This window comes from Theropithecus gelada, chromosome 3, assembly GCF_003255815.1.
Source record: "Theropithecus gelada isolate Dixy chromosome 3, Tgel_1.0, whole genome shotgun sequence".
In the NCBI taxonomy this organism is placed as follows: Eukaryota; Metazoa; Chordata; class Mammalia; order Primates; family Cercopithecidae; genus Theropithecus; species Theropithecus gelada.
In genome coordinates this window covers 68,547,137-68,568,772 of record NC_037670.1, presented here as the reverse complement: position 1 = coordinate 68,568,772, position 21,636 = coordinate 68,547,137, and the positions used below count along the sequence as shown (strand labels likewise).

Sequence of the window (21,636 nt, the reverse complement as noted above, 5' to 3'; positions counted from 1 at the left end):
AACAGGGCTCACCATCCCCAGAGGGAGATTTCTGCAGAACAGCTGGGAGAACCTCACGGACAGAATAAGGGGAGCAAGGATGGTGTGCTCAGCTCATTCCTAGGGCAGGAGAAGGAACATGCCTCACATCCCAAAGGCGATCTCAACACTCCCTCAAGGATGCTGGGTCTTTCCTGCAACAGCTTTGACTGGCTTGGGTAAAGCCACCCACCACTACCCACCAAGGCCATTACCTGCTTTCCCTTCACCACGTGCTTGGGTACTGGCACTCTGACTTCCAGGTCAGTATAGTCCTGTGACCAGGTGTAGTTCTCTCGGACAGCACCATTGTAACTGTCGGGATTCTTCTGGAACTGCTCCTGAATCCTGAAAAAGAATAAAAAAGGTAAGATCCCAGCCAGCCATGCCTGAGCAGAGGACCCCATGGACAGCCCAGCCACATGCCACTCCTACATCCTGGAGACGTGACCAACTCAAGTTTCACCTCAAGCTTGCTTGCTCTGGCATCTGGAAACCCCTCCTCTTTTCAGGTGACTTCCTTTCTGACCCTCCTACATGGTACCCCTGGAAACCACATGACAAGGGAAAAGCTACAGAAAAGAAACCTCAGTGCAGCACCCTACGGTTTAGGAAAAGTATCTGGGACCACAGTCAAAGTATAGCTGGTGCTGCTGGCCTTCAGAGTACTGAGATCCAGGCCTGTTAATTAATCAGAGGGCCCTTATTAATAAAATTCTTAGGCTCATGAGTCCTTGGTTTCTTATAAACTGCTTGGCAGGGCGTATCTTTAAAAAAAAGGGAAAAAAAAGAGGCCAGGTGTGGTGGCTCATGCCTGTAATCCCAGCACTTTGGGAGGCCAAGGGTGGGTGAATCACCTGAGGTCCGGAGTTCGAAACCAGCCTAGCCAACATGGCGAAACCCTGTCTCTACTAAAAATACAAAAATTAGCTGAGCATGGGAGCACATGCCTGTAATCCCAGCTACTTGGAAGGCTTAGGGAGGAGAATTGCTTGAACCTGAGAGGCGGAGGTTGCAGGTTGCAGTGAGCCAAGATTGCACCATTGCACTCCAGCCTGGGCAACAAGAGCGAAACTCCATCTCAAAAAAAAAAAAAAAAGGCAAAACTATTTCATCCTGCAGCTGCTAAACTTCAATCCTAATCCAACCCCTAGCCTCTATTTTCTCCTAGTAAATAAATCAAAGCTAAAAGGACTGCACTAAAATTGTATACATCATTTGTAAGACATAAGTAAAACGTTTAATGAGACAGCCTAAAAAACTCAATCAAGCAGATCTTATTGTATAGGTCTGTTATAAACACAGCACAGATAGAGATAAACCTACCAAGAAGCTGATGTTAAAAATAAAATATAATATTTTCCATAAAATGTAACAATGCTAATAATATAAACACTATGTAAGTTTAGACTCACAAGTCCATTATAGTGAACTGAAGATCTAAATTACAGACAAAAGCCTAGTCATGGAGGAGGCAGCAGCTATGAACACAGAACATTCCAACAGTAGGTGCAGCTCAGTCAACTTCTCCAGGGCCTGTTCAGAGACAAGCAGACAAAATCTGGCAGGGAGACGGCCACATGGGCTCATAAACAATGTGTGTACTATGATCCTGTCCATACAGGAAAACACAGAACTACACGTATCTACATCTATGTATCTTACACATGCAAGACAAGAGTTGGGAAGGGGTGGTCCTAAGACAAAAACATATTTACCTACCGTGGGTATGCTCTGCATACTGTCTAGGCATGAAGCTGGGCCTCCACCACAGCCTGAGTCCTCTGGGCTTGGCAACTGGTGGCTGTTAAGAACTGAATTGGGTCCCCTAAAATGCTATGTTGGAATCTTAATCCCCAGGACCTCAGAATGTGACCTTAATAAAAACAGGGTCTTTACACAGGTGACGTAGTTACAACAAGGTCATTAGGGTAGGCCCTAATCCACTATGACTGATGTCCTTAAAAGGGGGACTTTGGAGAGACGATGTGAAGGCCATGTGGAGACAATGGTGTGATGTGCCTATAGGCCAAGGAACGCCAAGGATCGCAGGACACCACCTAAAGCTTGAAGAGGAGAGGGAATATCTTCCCCTAAGGCCTTCAGAGGGAACATGGCCCTGCTGACACTTTGATCTCAGACATCCCTTCTAAGAACTGTGAGAGAATCAACATTTGTTTAAGCCGCCCATTTTGTGGTACGTTATTGTGGTAGCATGAGCAAACACAGTAGCTAAGGAAACTAATTTCAATCAGAGGTGATATTCAAAGTTCAGCACTGAATATTGGCAGGACTAGACACTAACCAATCAGAAGAGATGTCAGCCTTAAATTACTCACACATGAGGGCCACTGTGGGACAGAGAAATGACATATGGAAACCAGGAGTCACATAGGATTCCTGGCTGAACGACATGAGAAATAGGGTGCAGGGAAGGAAACTAAAGAACGTACAGTATGTTGAAAACGGGGAGCAAAAGAAAGATTTAGATGCAACCAATAAACACATTTTCAAAGACTATTTAGTGATACGGAGGAAGCTTTCAATATACCATAAAACTGAAAAGGGGGTATTGTTACTTTTAAGTATGGAATGACTTTAATTTCTAAGAAGAAACATAATACACACACACGTGTGTACACATATATGAAAAAGACTGAAAAGAAGCACATTAAATCTTTGTGGTTATCTCTGATAGTAGAGTAACAAGGAATCTGACTTTCTTCTTTGTACCTAGGTATTATCCAACCTCCCTAGAATATGTAGACATTTTTATAACCAAGAGAAAAATGGTTCTCTTTAAAAAATGCTAACAGGAGACAGTGATGCACCCTGCAGCCCCTGTATCCAGGTGCGGTCCCAGGGCCACAGCAGCAGCACTACTAGCCTGACTCTTGGAGCAGAGTACGAAGGAGTCAGACACAGAGAGGGGGACTCACCCAGCCCCCAAGTTTCCACAGGATCCTTCTAGGTGAGCACTGACAGCAGCTTTAAGACTCACATCTGACATAAATATGCTTGAACATGCAGAGAATATTTCCAAAAGAACAATAGGACAGCAGCAGCTACTTTTATGGCTGGAAACTGTAGACTTCTTTTCATTGACACTTTTGTACATACATTACCATTTGAAAAAAGTCAAAATTATGAAAACATACAAATTAAATACCCCCCACACACACACAAAATAAAGACTAACATGGCCCCAGCACTTGGCAGAGATCAGGGAGTAAACATGAAGACTCCTCAAAAGTTGGGAAAAAGAAATGGCTCTCTCAAGAAAGGAGAATGAGTATAATGCTGGGGGATATCCTTGGGGATGCTGCCGCCAGCAACAGTGCAGTCACTCAGCTTATACCACCAGTGATGCCCACATGGGTTCTGCCTCCTCCAGGGCAAATGGCGGTCAGTCTCTGCCTTGGAGTGAGGGAGGACATCTGTCACCCTTGCCACTAAACGCTGCAGTAAAGCTGTATGCTTTTGGAGAGGGCTCTGGTCACACAGAACCTGCCTCACCCCATCCTCCTGCTGTGTCCTCAGCAGCCCTGGCCTGGCTCCTCTTGCATGGAACCTGCAGATTCCCTCCAAAGGAAGCAGGAGAATCACTCCTTAAACAGCCCTTGCAAGTTGTTGGGTGCTTTTTATAGTGCTCTGAATGCACATTCTATTTAAATAAGGTTGATTATTTCCAGCCAACAGTATGTAAAAATAAGCGTCCTGTCAAGTGCAGGTGTCTCTGGCCCCCACTGTGCCACTGTTGGTCACCCCTGCAGCTGCAGGCCTGGGCACACGGTAGGAGGCAGGGGAGGGAGCATCCATGCTTCAGCACCAAGGGTGGGAGTAGGAAAGTGAGTCAGCAGTCAGGTTGAAGATTATGGAGTAGGTCTCCCTGCAGCTCCCACTCCCGATGAGCTGGGATAACAAGGTTCTAAATGTGTTAAAGGAAAAACACAGAACAGGCTCTGTTGCCTGTTGGGTGCTGCGGGTAGCAGGGCCCTGTGTCTCCTTGGGGATAGGCCAGACCCTTCCTGGCAGACTGCAGGCCTAGGAGCTGCTGAGTGTGGCAAGCCAGGCACCAGGGTCACCTGCACAGGGAGAGCTGGCGCCACTGTCACCAGGAGTCACTGTCATGCAGGCAAGCAGTTCTTGACTGAGTAGGTCAGGTTTCTGACCAGGTTTCTGAGACTCATCGTCAGGAACCTGACCTACCCAATCTGCCTGTTTGAGTGCTGCCACTAGAAACCAAAAGGTCCTCTTTTTTTTTTTTTTTTTTTTTGAGACGGAGTCTCGCTCTGTCACCCAGGCTGGAGTGCAGTGCCACAATCTCGGCTCACTGCAACCTTTGCCTCCCAGGTTCACGCAATTCTCCTGCCTCAGTCTCCAGAGTAGCTGGGATTACGGGTGGGCACCACCACTCCCAGCTAATTTTTGTATTTTACTACAGATGGGGTTTTACCATGTTGGCCAGGCTGGTCTCGAAATCCTGACCTCAAGTGATCCGCCTGCCTCAGCTTCCCATAGTGCTGGGATTACAGGCGTGGGCCACCGTGCCCAGCCTCCTTCCATTTGTTTTTAAAAAACACAGGATTAGGCTAGGCTCACACTTGCAATTTCAGCGCTTTGGGAGGCCAAAACAGGAGGATTACTTGAGGCCAGAAGTCTGAGACCAGCCTGGGCAACATAAGAAGACGCAGCCTACAAAACATTTTAAAATTAGCCACACATATGGCGCACACCTGTAGTGTCAGCCACTTGAGGGGTTGAGGTGGAGAATGGATTGAGCCCAGGAGTTCAAGGTTATAGTGAGCTATGATTGTGCCACTGCACTCCAGCCTGGATGACAGAATGAGACCCTGTCTATAAAACGAAACAAAAAACAAAACAGGATCAGACAATCCTGATTTTCCAAAAGCTAGTGGCAAATATGTAAAATGAAGAGTAAAAGGAGGTCAAAGACCTAACCTAAAGAGTTTTGTCTAGGAAGCTAAAGCCCCAAATCTGTAATAGATTTATAATTCAACCAGATAAGGGCTGACCTCAAGCTCTTCTCCAGAGAGAGAATGCCTACGATAGGCATTGACTGCCTGACTAAAGGCAAGGTTTGGCTCCCCAAGTCACAGCCAGTGATTCCAAAGCGGAGGTGTTTGCACAGAAATGTCAAGCTTGCTGCTCCCCACTTCCCGCCCCCTGGGGCTCAGTGATTGAGGCCCGGTTTATCAACCCCCTCTCTGTCACCCCAAATACAGCTGTTCTTTCATATCTCTTGCAATCAATCCTGTCTACCCTTTAAATGTTCACACTCTTAACTACATTGCCCTTAACCAAATTGCACAAAAGCCACTACTCTGTGCAAAGATGACAACATCCCTGTCACCTTCATCTCCTTCCATTATCCCAGGTGAAAGAGTTGTCATCACACCTCACCACCTGTTGACCTCACTGTCCCCTCAGAAGAGGTCCCACAACATTTGGGTGCAATGTACATATATGTGTGCTACGGTCTGAAATGTTTGTGTTCCCCTAAAACGTGTATCTTGAAATCCTAACCCCGAAGGTGATGGCAGTAGGAGGTGGGGCCTTTAGGAGGTGATTAGGTCATGAGGGTAGAGCCTCTGAGTGGGATTAGTGCCCTTATATGGAAGTCTCAAAGAGCTTCCTCATCCCTTCCACCATGGGAGGACACCACATGAAAACAGAGATCCGTTAATCAGGAAGCAGGGCCTCCCCAGACACTGAATCTACTGGTGCCTTGATCTTGGACTTCCAGCCTCCAGAATTGTGAGACATAAATTTCTGTGGTCTACAAGCCACCCAGGCTATGGTATTTTGTTATAGTAGCCCAAATGGACTAAGCCAGCATGTGTGTATGTGTGCATAGTACATGTGTGTGGTATATGTGCAGTGCACTGTGTGATAAAGGTATGTGCGCACTATATGTGTGTGGGGGTATATGTGTGTGCATACAATGTGTTTGTGCCACATGCATGTGTTTGGTACATGTGTACCTGCATGTGCATGTAGGCATGTGTAATGTGTGTGCAGTCTATATGTGTGGTGCATGTGTGCGGTGCACATGTGCATGCAATGTGTGTGGTGTGTGTGTGGTGCTTGTGGGCATGCAATATGTGTCTGCTATGTGCATGTATATGGTATGCATGTATGCATGCAGTGTGCATATGTGTGCATAAGGTATAGTATGGGTGTGGTATGGGCATGCAGTATATATGTGTGTGATGTACGCACCATAGGTATGAGGCAACCAGCAGACATGGCTCACTCTCTCCCTTGAAATTCTCACCTGTCTCTTACCAATTTTCTTCTCATCTCACTGACCCGGCACATTCCACACCAGGATGGGAGCCATGGCTGCATCTCTTCTCAGTCTCTTCGCATGCCACTGTGACTACATTATTCTCAACAACCTCGTATGGCTCCCTATGGCCCAGGAGACAAGGCCAGGGCCTCAGCAAGGCGCTCAAGGTAGCCCATGATTGAGTGTCATGATTCCTTCCTCCCTTTTTCCTCCTGCTCCCACAAATGAATACTCCTCCTCATCTGTCAACTCTTCCCTGCCTATGCTCAGTCTCAACTCAAGATTCCTTCCACCTGATGGAAATACGGTCAATTTTCTTCTGGGTTTTTTCATTTTCAAAGCTTTATAAAATAAGCATTATTATAAAAATGACCCATCCTTGAGGCCCACTGCCCTGCTTCTGAAGCCTAAAACTCATGGTCGGCCAGGCCCACTTCCTACTTCTCGGTTGTATCTTCCTAGGAGTGTTCACTCCCGAGAGCTTGTCCACTAATGCGGATTTCAGTGCTCAAAAATGACTCAATGCCTGGACCCCAGCTCTAGGCCTCCAGCTGCCAGGTCTGCCCCAACTCCAGCGACCCAGACGTAGACTGGGCCTTGATCTTGACTTCTGCAGCCTTCAACCTTCTCACTTATGAAGGGACAGGCTGGAGCCAGTCACCACAGCCAGGCTTCTGCACAGACAAGCACCTCATATTAACCAGCCTTCCTGCAACTCTTGCCAGATTCATCTGTCTAGAGAGCGGTGCCTCCCTGCCTGCTGCCCAGCTCCCGCTGAGGCTCCCCTACCCACCAGGCTCCTTTCATTGCTGTGCATGCATTATTTCTAAGTTCATGCTTCTTTACTAGCAGGGACGTGACCCCCTCCCCACCCACATCAGGCCAACTGTGGATAACATGCCACCTCAGCCAGCCGCACAAAAGGCTCAGTGCCAATGTAGCAGCCACCCCAGGCCACAGGCTCTGGTCTCAAGTATGTCCTACAAATCAATGTCTCCAAGCCAGTCTCACAGCAGTCAAGCAGTTTCCATGCTCTGTGTGTCCGTGGTGTCCAACCTGAGGTCAAGCCCAGCTTCCCTGCACACCAACCAGGGACTAGGTCACTCAGCCTCTCCGTGTGCCTTGGTCCCCTGACCTATAAAATGGGAAGACTAACAGCATCTCTCCCAAAAGGTGAGGAACAAACCATTTAAAATGACTAAAACAAGGTATCGTGACACTCAGTACTGCTTTCTTACTCAGTGCTTTCCCTTTAGAAAGTCTTTGGCTATGGAAAGACAGCTCACTGAGCAGCTTTTATGACTATGGGATGATTCTTGAACCCTCTGAGACATCTAGAGAGAGAAGTTATGCCTTTTGCCTAATAATTCTACACTTTTTTATCTGTAAGTTGCTTTTTCTAAAAATCTAGTGTCAACAATTTTATCGATACCTGATTTATTACCTCTTTAGCATCTACCACACATTGGTCTTCCAATGACAGTAGCCGCCTACTTCAAAGACAATGCTAACTCTTTATCGATACCTGATTTATTACCTCTTTAGCATCTACCACACATTGGTCTTCCAATGACAGTAGCCGCCTACTTCAAAGACAATGCTAACTCACCAACAGGAGAGCCAGAGTTCCCAGAGATGTGGCTAGTCCCCAACCTGGGGCCAGAACACACAGGGTGAGCCTAGCTGTCTTCCTTACAGCAAGTGGGGAACTGTCAAAGACCAGGAGGGTCATGCTGAAAGGACACATCAGCCAATTTCAGAAGGCTCCCTGCTGGCCAAAGATGGGACAATCATAAATAAATAAATGAAGTCCACAATGGACTGAAGCACATAGCATATTAAAAATCTATGAGTTCAGCCAGGTGCAGTGGCTTGCACCTGTAATCCCAGCACTCTGGGAGGCGGAGGTGGGCGGATCACGAGGTCAGGAGATCGAGACCATGTTGAAACCCCATCTCTACTAAAAATACAAAAAATTAGCTGGGCGTGGTGGCGCGTGCCTGTAGTTCCAGCTACTCGGGAGGCTGAGGCCAGGAGAATGGCGTGAACCCAGGAGGCGGAGCTTGCAGTGAGCTGAGATGGCGCCACTGCACTCCAGCCTGGGTGACAGAGTGAGACTGTCTCAAAAAAAAAAAAAAAAAAAATTCCATGAGTTCATAAAACAAAATCTCCAGGGGTCACCTTTAGTGATCAGACCTGCTCAACCTGAAAAGTCATCAATAAAATGGTTCCATAGGAACTGTAATTTCTGAAAGGCCATGCCTCTAAATAAGAACTCCAGATAATAAGCGAAGAAGGTAAAACAGAATGAGAACATCACTATCTTGCACCATCTTCTGTAATGAAGGCAATGAGTCTGGCAACTTTCATTCATTCCTGGTGAGCACCAGGTGAAAAGCTGAGGAGGAATCTGTGACAGAAGGATCCAGAACACCCCAAATATCTGTGACACACATGCTATGTGCCCCCTGAAAGGGCCTGCCTATTGGGTACCACTGCCCCCAACACGGGATCTCGATTCCATTCCAACCTACAGGTCTGAATACAACTTCACAGTAAAGACGAGGGGCAGAGAAGCACGGCCATCAAAACCAGGAGCACACAGTCAGCCAGATCTAGAATCAGTGAAATTATACAAGGCTAAGTTCTAAGGTTTTTGGACAAATACATGGCATGGGACAAAAAATGAGAAGGGGAACTATTCTAAATTAAGAATCATAAGATCTATCAACCAAATTCAATGTTTGGACCTTTGCTGGGATGCTAATTTGAAGAAAAAAAAATTTTTGAGACAATCAGGAAAATCAGTAAATACTGATTGGGTATTAGATGATTTTAAGGAATTATAAATTTGTAAGATAAGATAATTCTGTTAAATTTAAGTCCTTATTTCTTATCGAAGTATTTACGGGTGAAATTACATGATGTCTGGGATTTGTTCTATCAAAAACAAAACCAAAAGTCTGAGGGTAGGGAGAAAGATGAAACAACCATGACGTGTTGCTAAGTGATGAAGCAGAGTGAAAGTTTCGTGGGCATTCATTATGCTATTCCCTCCTTTTTGTGTACTTCTGAAAATCTAAAGAGTCTGTCTTGGGGCCGGGCGCGGTGGCTCAAGCCTGTAATCCCAGCACTTTGGGAGGCTGAGACGGGAGGATCACAAGGTCAGGAGATCGAGACCATCCTGGCTAACCCGGTGAAACCCCGTCTCTACTAAAAAATACAAAAAACTAGCCGGACGAGGTGGCGGGCGCCTGTAGTCCCACCTACTCGGGAGGCTGAGGCAGGAGAATGGCGTAAACCCGGGAGGCGGAGCTTGCAGTGAGTCGAGATCCGGCCACTGCACTCCCATTTGGGCGACAGAGTGAGACTCCATCTCAAAAAAAAAAAAAAAAAAAAAGAGTCTGTCTTGGCTATACATCTAGGAGTAGAACTTCTAGGTCAAAGGATATATACATGTTCAACTTTAAGAGATAATGCCAAACTGTTTTCCAGAGGGATTGCCCCAATTTACTCTCACCAGCAAAGTGGGTCATGCTACAGAACTATAGGATCCATGCTTTGTACTGTCAGAATTTATAAAATCTTGCCAATTACATATACATAAAAATAGTTCTCAGTATAGTTTTAACTCACATTTCTCTGCTTATTAATGGGGCTGAACAGCTCTTCATATAGTTATTGGTCATATATGTCTCATCACCTGTGAAATTCCAGTTCATGTCTTTCACTACTTTTGTTTGTAATTCCTTTGATTTGTAGAAGTTCTTTATATATTTGGATAAGAATTATTTGTTGGTTTATAGTTTACAAATACTTTCTGGTTATAAGTTGTCTTCATACTTTAAAGATGTCTATCTAGTCAACACAAATTCTTCATTTTAATATAGTCAAATGCACCAATCCTTTTTAACATCAACATTTTTATATACTCAGAACTCCTGCCTTCCTTAAAGTCTAAAAGAGAGTTACATCAATTTTCTACTCATATTTTTTTTATTCTCTACTTGTTATTACCCCCTTTTCTTTTTTTCTTTCTTTTCCTTTTTTTTTTTTTTTTTTTGAGACAGAGACTTGCTCTGTCACCCAGGCTGGAATGCAGTGGCACGATCTTGGCTCACTGCAACCTCCGCCTCCTGGGTTCAAGCAATTGTCCTGCCTCAGCCTCCCAAGTAGCTGGGATTACAGGTGTGTGCCACCATGCCCGGCTAAGTTTTCTATTTTTAGTAGAGACGGGATTTCACCATGTTGGTCAGGCTGGTCTCAAATGCTTGAACTCGTGATCCGCCCGCCTTGGCCTCCCAAAGTGCTGGGATTACAGGCGTGAGCCACCATGCTGCCAATACCATTCCATCTTTGCTTCTTTGTAAATTCTCTTTTCTTCTCTTAATAAGTTGTACCAGAAGTTTGTCTATGTTGACGTTTTTTTCTTTCAAAGAACCAATTTTTGCCTTTTGCTGATCTTCTCTATTTGCCATTTAAAGTCTAGCTGAGGAACACAGGAAGAGACCCCAGGGACCACCCTGTCACTGACCTGATTCTGGCCTGCGTGGGGGCCACAGGGGCTGGGGCAGCCCCATTGACACTGTTTGATTAGTCAGGAAGGCTCACTTTAATAAAAAATTCTTATAAGAAGTATATTTGAAAATGTGTTTTACATTTTAAAATTAACTTTGTGGCTACAGTTAAAAAGAACTAGATGATTCTATATTTATTGAAAAAAATAAGGCAAGATACTCGGAATCACTGATAATATGCCCACTAATAATCTGATAGGTTTAAATGCATATTTAGGGAATACTTTTGACAATCTGTGTCAGATGGTCAGCCAACATCAACAAAAATCAGTATATTTACTATAAAACTATTTTAACCTACTAAAAATGGAAGTTTGCACAGTGAGTTTTTTCTTAAATTGTGTTATTTTAATGTGGGAAAGAGGCTTCCTAATTTTTTAGCAGTATTTAAGTGTGAAATATATATTTTAAAACAAAATTAGATAATCTACTCCATAAATATGTCAATATACGAATTCTGAACTAAGCTGGGTGCAGAGGCTTGCACCTGCAACCCCAGCTACTCGGGAAGCTGAGGCAGGAGGACTGCTGGAGGGCAGGAGTTCGAGATCAGCCTAAGAAACATAGTGAGACACCCCCATCTCTTAAAAAAAAAAATTCAGAATTATATAAGTATCTTACTTTAGTCTTTACTCAATTTTATTTTCCTGTTCATTCAAAATCAGAAAAAATAAGACCAGCTTTACCATTTAAATTCTTAAAAGACTTCCCATGTGAGAAAAAATTAGGCCAAAGAAAACCCCTAACACTCAAACCTACAGTACCTATAGTATCAAAAAGGATGCATATCAATGACACAATTATTTCTCAGAAATGTCCTTCTCAGAAGTAGAGAAAACAGGCTCGGCGTGGTGGCTCACGCCTGTAATCCCAGCACCTTAGGAGGCCAAGGCAGGCGGATCACAAGGTCAGGAGATCAAGACCACCCTGGAGAACACGGTGAAACTCCGTATCTATTAAAAATACACAAAAATTAGCCGGGCGTGGTGGCGGGCGCCTGTAGTCCCAGCTTCTCGAGAGGCGAGGCAGGAGAATGGCGTGAACGCGGGAGGCGACGGAGCTTGCAGTGAGCGGAGATCGCACCACTGCACTCCAGTCTGGGAGACAGAGCAAGACTCTGTCTCAAAAAAAAAAAAAAAAAAAAAAAGAAGTAGAGAAAATATGGAAGCTTTCTAATTCATCCACAGCTTACACCCTAGATTCTGAATCCCTCTCCTCAAAATCATAGCCTTGTAGACACTGCACCAATCCTGCACTGTCCTCAACCAGTCCTAATTAAGACCCCCTACCCCACCCCACATCCAGTGCTAATACTGACCCCACCCTATACCGAGTGCTAATCCACACCCCACCCTCATATCAACACAGTGCTAAGAGAAAGGGACTGTAGACTTTTATACATAGCTGGAGGATTTATTCCCCAGAACAATATTTTTTCAAAGGGTAGGTATAAAATCTTCTTAGCAGAGCAGAACAGAAGAAAATAGAATGAAATACACAAGATATACTGCACTCAAAAAGAGCAAGCTCTGTTTTGTGAAACTGCCACTATGCAGGCACGTGCATACCTGGGAACCTTGTTAACATGTATTTCTCAGTATAACTACAGGTTGTAGCCAAAGTTTAAAAGCCACTGGCCATGAAAACCTATCACATTCACAGAAAAGGAGATAAGAACGGAAGTTCTTGCTGCACTTCGGTGAAGAGGAGGCCAGTGAGGGAATGATCTAACAGAGGGGCCCACAACAGCAATTACAAGCAGTGCATGAGGATGCCTAACTCAAAAATATACAGATAGCAGGAGGAGGAGTAGCAAGTGAGCACTGAGCAGTGAGGGGGATGGCCTGGAGGAAAGAAGGACATATCCATCATCATTGGAAGAAGGTGAAAAACTGGCGGCTCATGACCACAGCAACCACAGAAGTGAGGACACAGGATCCTGATGGCCAACAATTTGTCAGGGACACATCTTCTCCATGACAAAGAACTCACCTATTAAAAGAGACTGCTAAATGCAGGTGACAGCTCATGTTTAGTTCCTATACACCCAGAGAGAGAGGTAAAAAATAAAGACGCATGTGTCACAGTGAGGTAGTAAACACACATCCATGTCCTGGCTTGGTCTGCTGACCGGGCCTACAAGCAGGAGCCACATGCCCTCTGAGTGCCCAGATCTGGGTTTCTAAATATTATTCAATAAAGGGAATTGGGCTCCTTGGACAATTCCCTTGGACAATGGCTGATTCTAGGACTGAAACAGAGAAAATAAAAGATGAACCCAGAGAATCCTGTAGTGCCAGAAAGTAAGGAAGTACTAAAATAAATAAATAAATAAATAATAATAAATAAAAAGTGGGGGGAGGGTGGGGGGATGCAAAGATGTCAAAGGACTCAGAAGTCACAATGGCCAGAGCTGGAACAGTATGGGGAGCAAAATAAATAACATAGTAGCAAAGAATAAAAGAATTACCTGTGAGTCCATATTGATATAAACAACTGAATAAATTATAATGAATGAATGAGGGAAGGGGACAAATCTTCCTAATGGAAGTCCAATTAAAAATGCAGAAGGAATGAGGGAAATAGGAAATTACCATTAAAACATGGTAATTGCCAAGAACCACGATGATGCTAACATCAGTAGGACCTTAAGGAAACAGAATATTTGCATAACCTCTAAGTCAGTATCTTCCCCCAAAATATTTATCTATTCCTTGTAGTGGTTTTAATATTACTAAGTGCTAAGAATTAAACAAATTCTTTGAAACTCCTCCATCCTCCTAGGAAGTGGGATTAATCCCCCACCCTTGAGTGGGGCTGGACTTAGTGGCTCTCATGAACAGAGTACAGAAAGGGGACAACCGTCACATGACAGTGGAGAAACCTGGCCGACCAGCCTCAGCCACATGATCCAAGCAAACATCACAGTAATAACTCATGTTAACATCATGTACCTCTGATGTGACATGAGAAGGACAAGACACCTCTGCAGTATTCCTCTCCAAATCCATAGCCCTGAGTCTAATTCTAAGAAAACACTACACAGACCCAAATTGGGAACATTCTACAACATACCTAGCCTCTTCAAAAGTGTGAAGGTCATGAAAATCAAAAAAAGATGGAAACTGCCACAGACCGAAGGTGATGAGAACATAACGTCTAAATGCAAGGTAACTCCTGGACCTAATTCTGGAACAGAAAAGGGACACTAACTAGTGAGAAAACCAGAAAAACTGAGGAAAAAAAAAAAGAAAAGAAAAGAAAAGAAAAAAAAAAAAGCCTGTGGTCACTATTATTAACTTGACAGAGTCTTTTTTTTTTTTTTTTTCAATTTTTCTGGTTTTAGTTAGTTTTCACAAATATACCATGTCAATTAACATTCAAAGAGAGGGAAAGGGGAGGAGGTTTAAGTCTGCAGTTGTGACAATTCAGACCTTGGGGTTCAGGTCAGCCCATAGTTTGAATCCTGGGCTTCAGCTCATACTAGCTGTGTTATCCAAGCAAATTCCTCAGTCTTATTAAAGCCTCAATTTCCTCATCTATAAAATGGGAACAATAATGATCCCAATTCTTACGCTGTTGTGAGACTTAGAAGTTCTTACCCAGTCTTCATGCACGGGAGCTCTCTCTCCCTCACCAACATGAGACTATTAGTAATACCTGAGTTAACAGTTTCCTTCCCTTGATACTGAATGACAGTCCTAAGCAAAAACGTTTAGCATCATTTTCAACTCAAGATGATGGTATTTTTCTCTTTTTTCCTCCCTTTCTTCCCATCTCCCATATTCCCCCAGTCCCACCAACTTTGAAAAGCAAATAAAAGCACTTTTCTCTGCATAATTTCCCTGCTGGCTGCCACTGTTCACAGCACTTGATATAGCAAATTCTGGCAATGCTTTCCCATTTGATTTATCTAGAAGGTTGTTATTTACTGCTCCTGCTGTTTTGGGGGCGAAAATGTTAGTGGTCTACCAAGCGGACTTTCCAAAAATAACAAGACGTGTTTTCACAACAGTCAGTATGTGGAGGGCACTGTCATGTTGGTTTCTTAGCTTTACTCATAGCATGGCAACACTGAATTTTTAGGGATTCTTAGACTAAACTACTCTGATATGACTAGTGAGGTTGTCTTTTGTTTTCTTGAAGATATTATATACTGGGAGGACTTTCAGCATCAAGAACCACCCAATCTTCTAGGGAAAAATGAATCCCACATTGTCCAATTTTGCTCCCGCCAACAGCACCAATTTACTCTGCCTGGAGTATGGAAGCATCAGAAACCCTACATACAGCCCAGCCAAGGACTTGCCATATCTACCTGCCCTGCCCAGCCTCTGTCCAGTCTCCGGCCTCTCTGTGCCACCCTCGCAGCTAGGACTACCCACACTTGGATCCCAGGCTTCAGGTCAGGGCTCCATAGCTAGCCCACACATCAGAGCCAGCCCCACTTGCCACTCAAAGAGTACTGGCCCAGGTACCCTTACTGTTGCAGGTCCCAGGGACACAGATGGGAACAACGTGGAACTTACAAACTTGGAGTACATCAAAAGTGATTAAGTGGCCCTCAGAGTCTCTGGTCAACAGAGAAGGCTCCTGGGAAGAACTGGACATTCATACAGAACTCTGATAAATGGCAAGACAGAGCCAGCTATGAAGACCACGGAGATGAGCAGCCTAGAGAGCTTCCCACACAAAGTCCTTGATCCACAGCCACAGCACTGGCTCAGGGCTCAGCTTTGCCTCCAATTCACTGTGCCCTTGGGCTCATATCTCCATTTTCACATTTATAAAATTTATAAAATGGGGGCACATGAGTACCTACCTCAAAGATGTTCCTGGGGTTAATGAGTGAATAGATACAATGCTCAGAACAGTGCATGGCTCAGAGTAAGTGTTAGCTGCAGTCATCACTGTCACCATCATTAATGTTTTTACTGATGTAGATTATTAATACAAATAATACTGTTATCATCAAAGAGGAGAAGCTATCTTAATAGCCAAGATCAGCACAGGGCTTTTTAAAACAGAGTTCAGAATTTAATTAAAAAGTGATTGCAACTCACTGCAAGGTTGGAACAGGGACCAATGCTATTTGGCTGTTTTAAAAGGTCAATGCACAGCTGCCACATGGAGAGTAGACTGCAGAATGCCAAAGGGAGTAGATCCAGAGGCTATTTGGGGGCACCAGCATGGAGAATGCAGGCAAGCCTGAGGGTGTAAGCACATGCAGGAGAGTATGCACCTGGGGGACCCAGGGCAGGGCCAAGGACACTCAGGCTGAACCACTTCAGCCCCAGGAGGGCTGAAGGTGGGCGGGGACAAGTGACAAGATGGAGGCTCACCTCGCCTCATTCATCTTCTGTCTCAGCTCACTCATTCTATCACTTTCCTCTTACCCTCAAAGTCTTTACCAAAATTGAACTTCCTCCCTAACGAGGGGCAAACTCTCCCCTTTTCTTTATAGCACCTTCATACTTAACACCATGACATCAAACGACAACGTATTCACACAGAAAGCAGGCATTTTCTTTACTGGTTTATTTTGTGCTTACTTACACAGCCAAGAGAGCCTATACGGCTGTCATGGGAGCCCTACCTTCTAGAAAGAGAACAACCACATCCAACATAGTTTCTAACACACTCTGCATACAGGTGGGATGAGCTTTGAACACATTCAATATTAAAAAAAAAAAAAAAAACAGAACAGATAACAGGTACAATAGCTTTCCTAGTACATTAGAGATTCAAGTAGCCAAAGTCTGAGTTTTGTTTTCAATTTTACAAGAATTCTTTGTTTTTTTTTCTTTTTATTTTTCTTTTGGTTTTTTTTTTTTTTTTTTTTTGAGATGGGGTCTCGCTCTGTCACCCAGGCTGGAGTGCAGTGGCGCGATCTTGGCTTACTGCAACCTGCACCTCCCGGGTTCAAGCAATTCTCCTGCCTCAGTCTCCTGAATAGCTGGGATTACAGGCATGCACCATCACACCCAGCTAATTTTTGTATTTTTAGTAGAGACGGGGTTTCGCCATGTTCGCCAAGCCGGTCTCAAACTCCTGGCCTCAAGTGATCTGCCTGCCGCAGCCTCCTTCTAAGTGCTGGGATTACAGGTGTGACCCACCGCGCCCAGCCTAATTTTACAAGACTTCTAAGAGCTGGATGCTGTTTAGGCCGAGGTCCTTGACTGTCTGGGTGAAGACTGGGGCCCGGCTGCTGCTCAGGATGGTGAAGAGGAGACCCCACCTCAGCTCAAGCCCCATCTTCAGTTCTCCTGGGAGGTGGTTTACTGTAAAGTCAGCCTTCTTTATGAGCATCAGTCTCCTCTCATTACACTCTGAAATGCCTGTGTGTGCAAGCAAAAATGTACAACTGGAATTCAAGAGTATAATCTATGAAATTCCCATAAAAGTGAGATTCCAGGTGTGTTCATCTAAGACTAATGCATTTGGATACCTCTCAGCTTCAAAAAAAAGCTATCATGTGAAAAGGCTGGAGCTTTTTCTATGAGCAAAATCAGAAGGTTTGCTGTATTGAGAACAGAATTTCTGGAATGAGGAAGGCTCAGGCCGGCGCAAGGAGGGCTACAGATTCAGAGTCCCTGTCCATCACTTTTACCTTCTCATCTCACTGCCTCCTATCACCTACTCCTTGGCCTGTAAATCTAAAAAGAGAAATCCAGAAAAAGTAAAGCAGCCCCTCTGCCCTTCTTCCTTCTGAGAAAGCACCCAGATAAACACAAAGGTTTGCTCCCTCCAAGACTTGTCCACTCCACCCCAGGTGTCCCAGGCCTGGGGACAGGGGAAGGTGGATGTAAAGAACAGAAAGCTTTTCTGGCTGGGAGACAGGGCCCAATCCCTGAGGAGCCTCACACAAGTGCAGCATTTATACACATTTACAAAGAGAAAACCTCAACAAACTCGAGTTCATTATTTAATAGAATCTTGCAGTAAGTCCTTTTGGTAAGCAAAGAATTACTTTGACAGAGCAAAACTCCTCTACTAATTGAACATTTACGTAACACCCCAACTTTGACATTAATTAGCACACACCCACTATCAATAATGCTGAGTCCTGTGGGCCTGGGAAAAGCTCCCACTCCCCACTGTGAGAACCTGTGCCATCAGTATCACTTGGTCTCTTGGATCCCCAAGCTCTTCTTACCCACTGATACCTTGCCTCATGCCTCACTCTTCCTTAAAATCATCAAACACAAGGACTCACAACTCTTCTTTCAACCAGCCTTCTGTTCAGGCTGCTGCCTTCTTCCTTTTATTCCCAGCGAAACATCTTGAGTCACTTTCTTCCCACCTTACCTTCCAATATGTCCCACTGTGAAATCTCTGCCAATCACAAGTGACTTCCAAGAATCATAACCAAACTTGCCTTTCTGAATTTCTGTCCATCTGATACCTCCACAACATCTGACATTAATGTCCCACCCTTGGACTACCCAGGCTCTCCCTCTCCTCCACCCCTCCACCCTCACCTGTTTTCCCTCTCCTCCATCCCACTTGTTTCCTTTGGCTGACCCTTCCTGCTGCCTGCCCCTTATACTCCAAAGAACACAGCACTATCTCTATATCTTCCACACATACACTCCTGAACTGCAACAGCTGCCTGGTATGTATCCTTTCTATATCCCCTACCTCGTCCACCCTGACTGCTGCCTGTTAACTTTCTGACAAATCTGAGCAAACACTCTTGAGTTAGATAAGTTGCCCCAATTTCTAAAGATACGCCCCAATTCTTTAGCATGAATCAGGGTCTTGGCAGGACAGAGACATGCACAGTGTGGTCCCTGCCAGTCCCATCCCTGTTTACTCCCTTCCCCTAGGAACACAGGAATATCATCATCCCTTTAATGGTATCATTTCTTTGCAAAGGTTATTCCCTCTGACCAGGTGCTTGCCCCTTCTCAACTGCTGACCTCCAATGTCATCTGCCTCATAAGGTCTCTGCAGGTTTCTCCACATCCACAATGACTGTTTCTGGTCTTTTTCCTATTTGTTTTGTTTTTGGAGGGGAGGAGGGGTGGGTTGTGTGTGTGCACACAGGTGTGCACAGTGGAAGGTGTATCTAGACAGAAATGAACACAACATAGTCACACACACTACATGGAAATCCATTACAACAACTTTCAGCTGATGTAAAGTTCTATGAAGCAATGAGTTCTCTAATGAGAAAGTGAAAAACCAAGGCAAAGAGATTTTATGTGTCTGATTTGTTTAATGCAAGGTACATCTTTCAAAAATTCCAGATAAAGGAGAACTGAAACCAGTACTTAAGGACACAGACTCTGGAGTCAAAAATCCCTGCCCAGCCACCGGTTGGTAATAAAACCTTGGCTCTCCAAGCCTCCACTTTGCTCATCAGTAAAGTCAGGGAAACAATACTTTCATTGCAGAAGTACTGCAGAGCTCAGGTGAGACAACATATTAGCTGTATCTGACATTACTGCACACTTACCTATAGGTCTATGCTAGTCCAATCATTATCCCCAACTGACACATGAGGCTGGACTATTCAAGTCCTATAGACATCCTTAGCCAAGCCTGTGACCTCTGGGTGTCACAGCTCTCAGCGAGAGAACATGTGTGTGGTCATACTCTCATGAGGACAAAATGGGCTTTCCTTGTGACCATCTTGGGGTCCTGGTCAGAGTGTTGCTGTTTTCATTACCTGAGACCCAGCTCAACTTGGAAGGGAATGGCCACCCCAGGGAGCAGTAAGTACAACAATCAGTGACAAAGCATCATGGGAGCATTCAAGTCAGCTAGCTGAAATCTCTGCAAACAGTACTTTTCCGTTCTCATTAGTTACAAGCTGCCAGGAAATTTTAGCTGTGAACAGAATGAAGACAGGCTGGAGAAACAGTCCTACTATTTATAAAGCCTTGGTGTTAGCCAATTTGATCCTCTTCTGCATATAAATGGGCCAAGATCCTCCAGGCACGCCTGCTCTGAGGGTGGCTGGATGGCTGGCAGGGATGCCCCAAAGACCTAGGCCCCAGGCTGGCCAACCAGGTCCTTCCAATGCCCAGGGTGTGATCATGCTTTGTTAGTTTACATCTGACATTTGGGTAGGGGGCTGTCTGCGTATCTCACTTCAAACCATAATAGTCACTGTTTATTGCCTCCCTTAAAAAGTGTTTCAGAGGGGTATTTTTGACTAATGTGTAAATTAGCAATCCCCATACTATTACCCTTTTAACTGGCAGAACTAGATACTCCATCAAACATGATTATATGATTTGACTGAAAATCTAAAAAAAATAAGTAAATAAAACAATGCCTCAGAAATCCAGCCCAGTTTCTGGCAATGTTCATTACATTCATTTGAGAATTCTCTGTAGTGAATTACATAAAAGTCTTTTGATAAGTACAGCCACAGTGAAACAAATGTCAGAAAGTCATCTCTCACAGACAGCATTTACTTGGGCTGCCAAGGAAAAGCAATTAGTTCTTGCCTTAGAAGAGCCTTAACCAAGAGATGCTTCACCATGAGGCCATTTCATTCCCTAGGGACAGGCCTGGTAGGAGAAGACGACCTGATACCTATCTGTTAACGCACTTACTGACGTCCCATCTCAACATGGGAAGGTCTGTGCAAGTTTGACAGCCACAACGTTCACCTGACAAAACCAATCTCTCCAGAGGAAGACATTAAAAAGACTTGTTTAAGTGATGAGCCTGAGTAGCCTGCCCCAGGACAACAAACACTGTAACGAGGGTCTTCTGTAGAAAGTTTCTGTATATTTGCCATCTACTAATGGTTTGAATGTGTCTCCTCCAAAATTCAGGTGTGGAAACTTAATGGCCAATGTGATGGTATTAAGAAGTGATTAGGTTATAAGGGCTCCTCCCCTATGACTAGATTAAGGCATTTATTAAAAAGGATTCATACAGCATCCATGAATCTCTTCCCCTTCTGTCCCTGTCACCATGTGAGGACACAGCATTCCACCCCTCCAAAGGATACAGCACAGGCGCCATCTTAGAAGCAGAGAACAGCCTTCACCTGACAACTGAACCTGCCAGAGCCTTGATCTTGGATTTTCCAGCCTACAGAACTGTAGGAAAATAAAATTTTGTATAAACACCTGCTCTCAGGTATTCTGTTACAGCAGCCCAAATGAACTGAAACACCATCCTTGCATTAGCCATCCTCAAAGCCATGGATCTGAGGTGACATCAAGTTCACATGGAAGACAAGAGACATACCACATCAATTAGAGGGGAATAAGGAAAAGGGACAGGCCATCAGCAAGGGGCACCTCTGCCTGGCCACACAGGGTTGCACACAGAATTGACCACACCCTGGGAAATTGTCATCTCTGGGAAACGGAGGCTCCCAGCGGCTAAAGGAATGGTCCATAGTCACATACCCTAAGTGGCTGAGCCAAATTCCGGCCTCACCCCTGTTCTTTAGGCTGTAATGCACCTGTCATGCCCCTGCCTGCACCCACCACACTTGGTACCTGAACACAGGCTTCCCCACAGAGTATTCAGCTTCCTGATACTCACTGGCATGACTGTGGTCTACTCCCATGTGCCTTCAGCCTCCACTCTCCTTGGCCTTAATAGGTTTCTCTCATTTCCTTCGCTGCACGGCTGCCTGCCTGTCCCAATTTCAAGAGTCTAGCAGGCAGAAGGTGAAATTAATTCCTGGTCTGTGCAGCACACAGTGAACATGAACAGCAGCAAGTTCTCTAAGAGCCAGGGCAGCCTTTTCAT

At 44.7% G+C, this 21,636-nt stretch overlaps 1 protein-coding gene across 2 annotated transcripts in view; it reads right to left on the bottom strand.

Annotated features, from left to right (window-relative positions):
• The window catches only part of NUDCD3 (NudC domain containing 3), a 108,600-nt gene that overhangs the window by 44,380 nt on the left and 42,584 nt on the right, over window positions 1-21,636 (bottom strand). For both annotated transcript variants that reach the window (XM_025378700.1, XM_025378699.1), the window contains exon 3: window positions 234-366. In XM_025378700.1, the coding sequence (XP_025234485.1) occupies window positions 234-366 (133 nt within the window). The remainder of the gene's footprint in view (window positions 1-233; window positions 367-21,636) is intronic.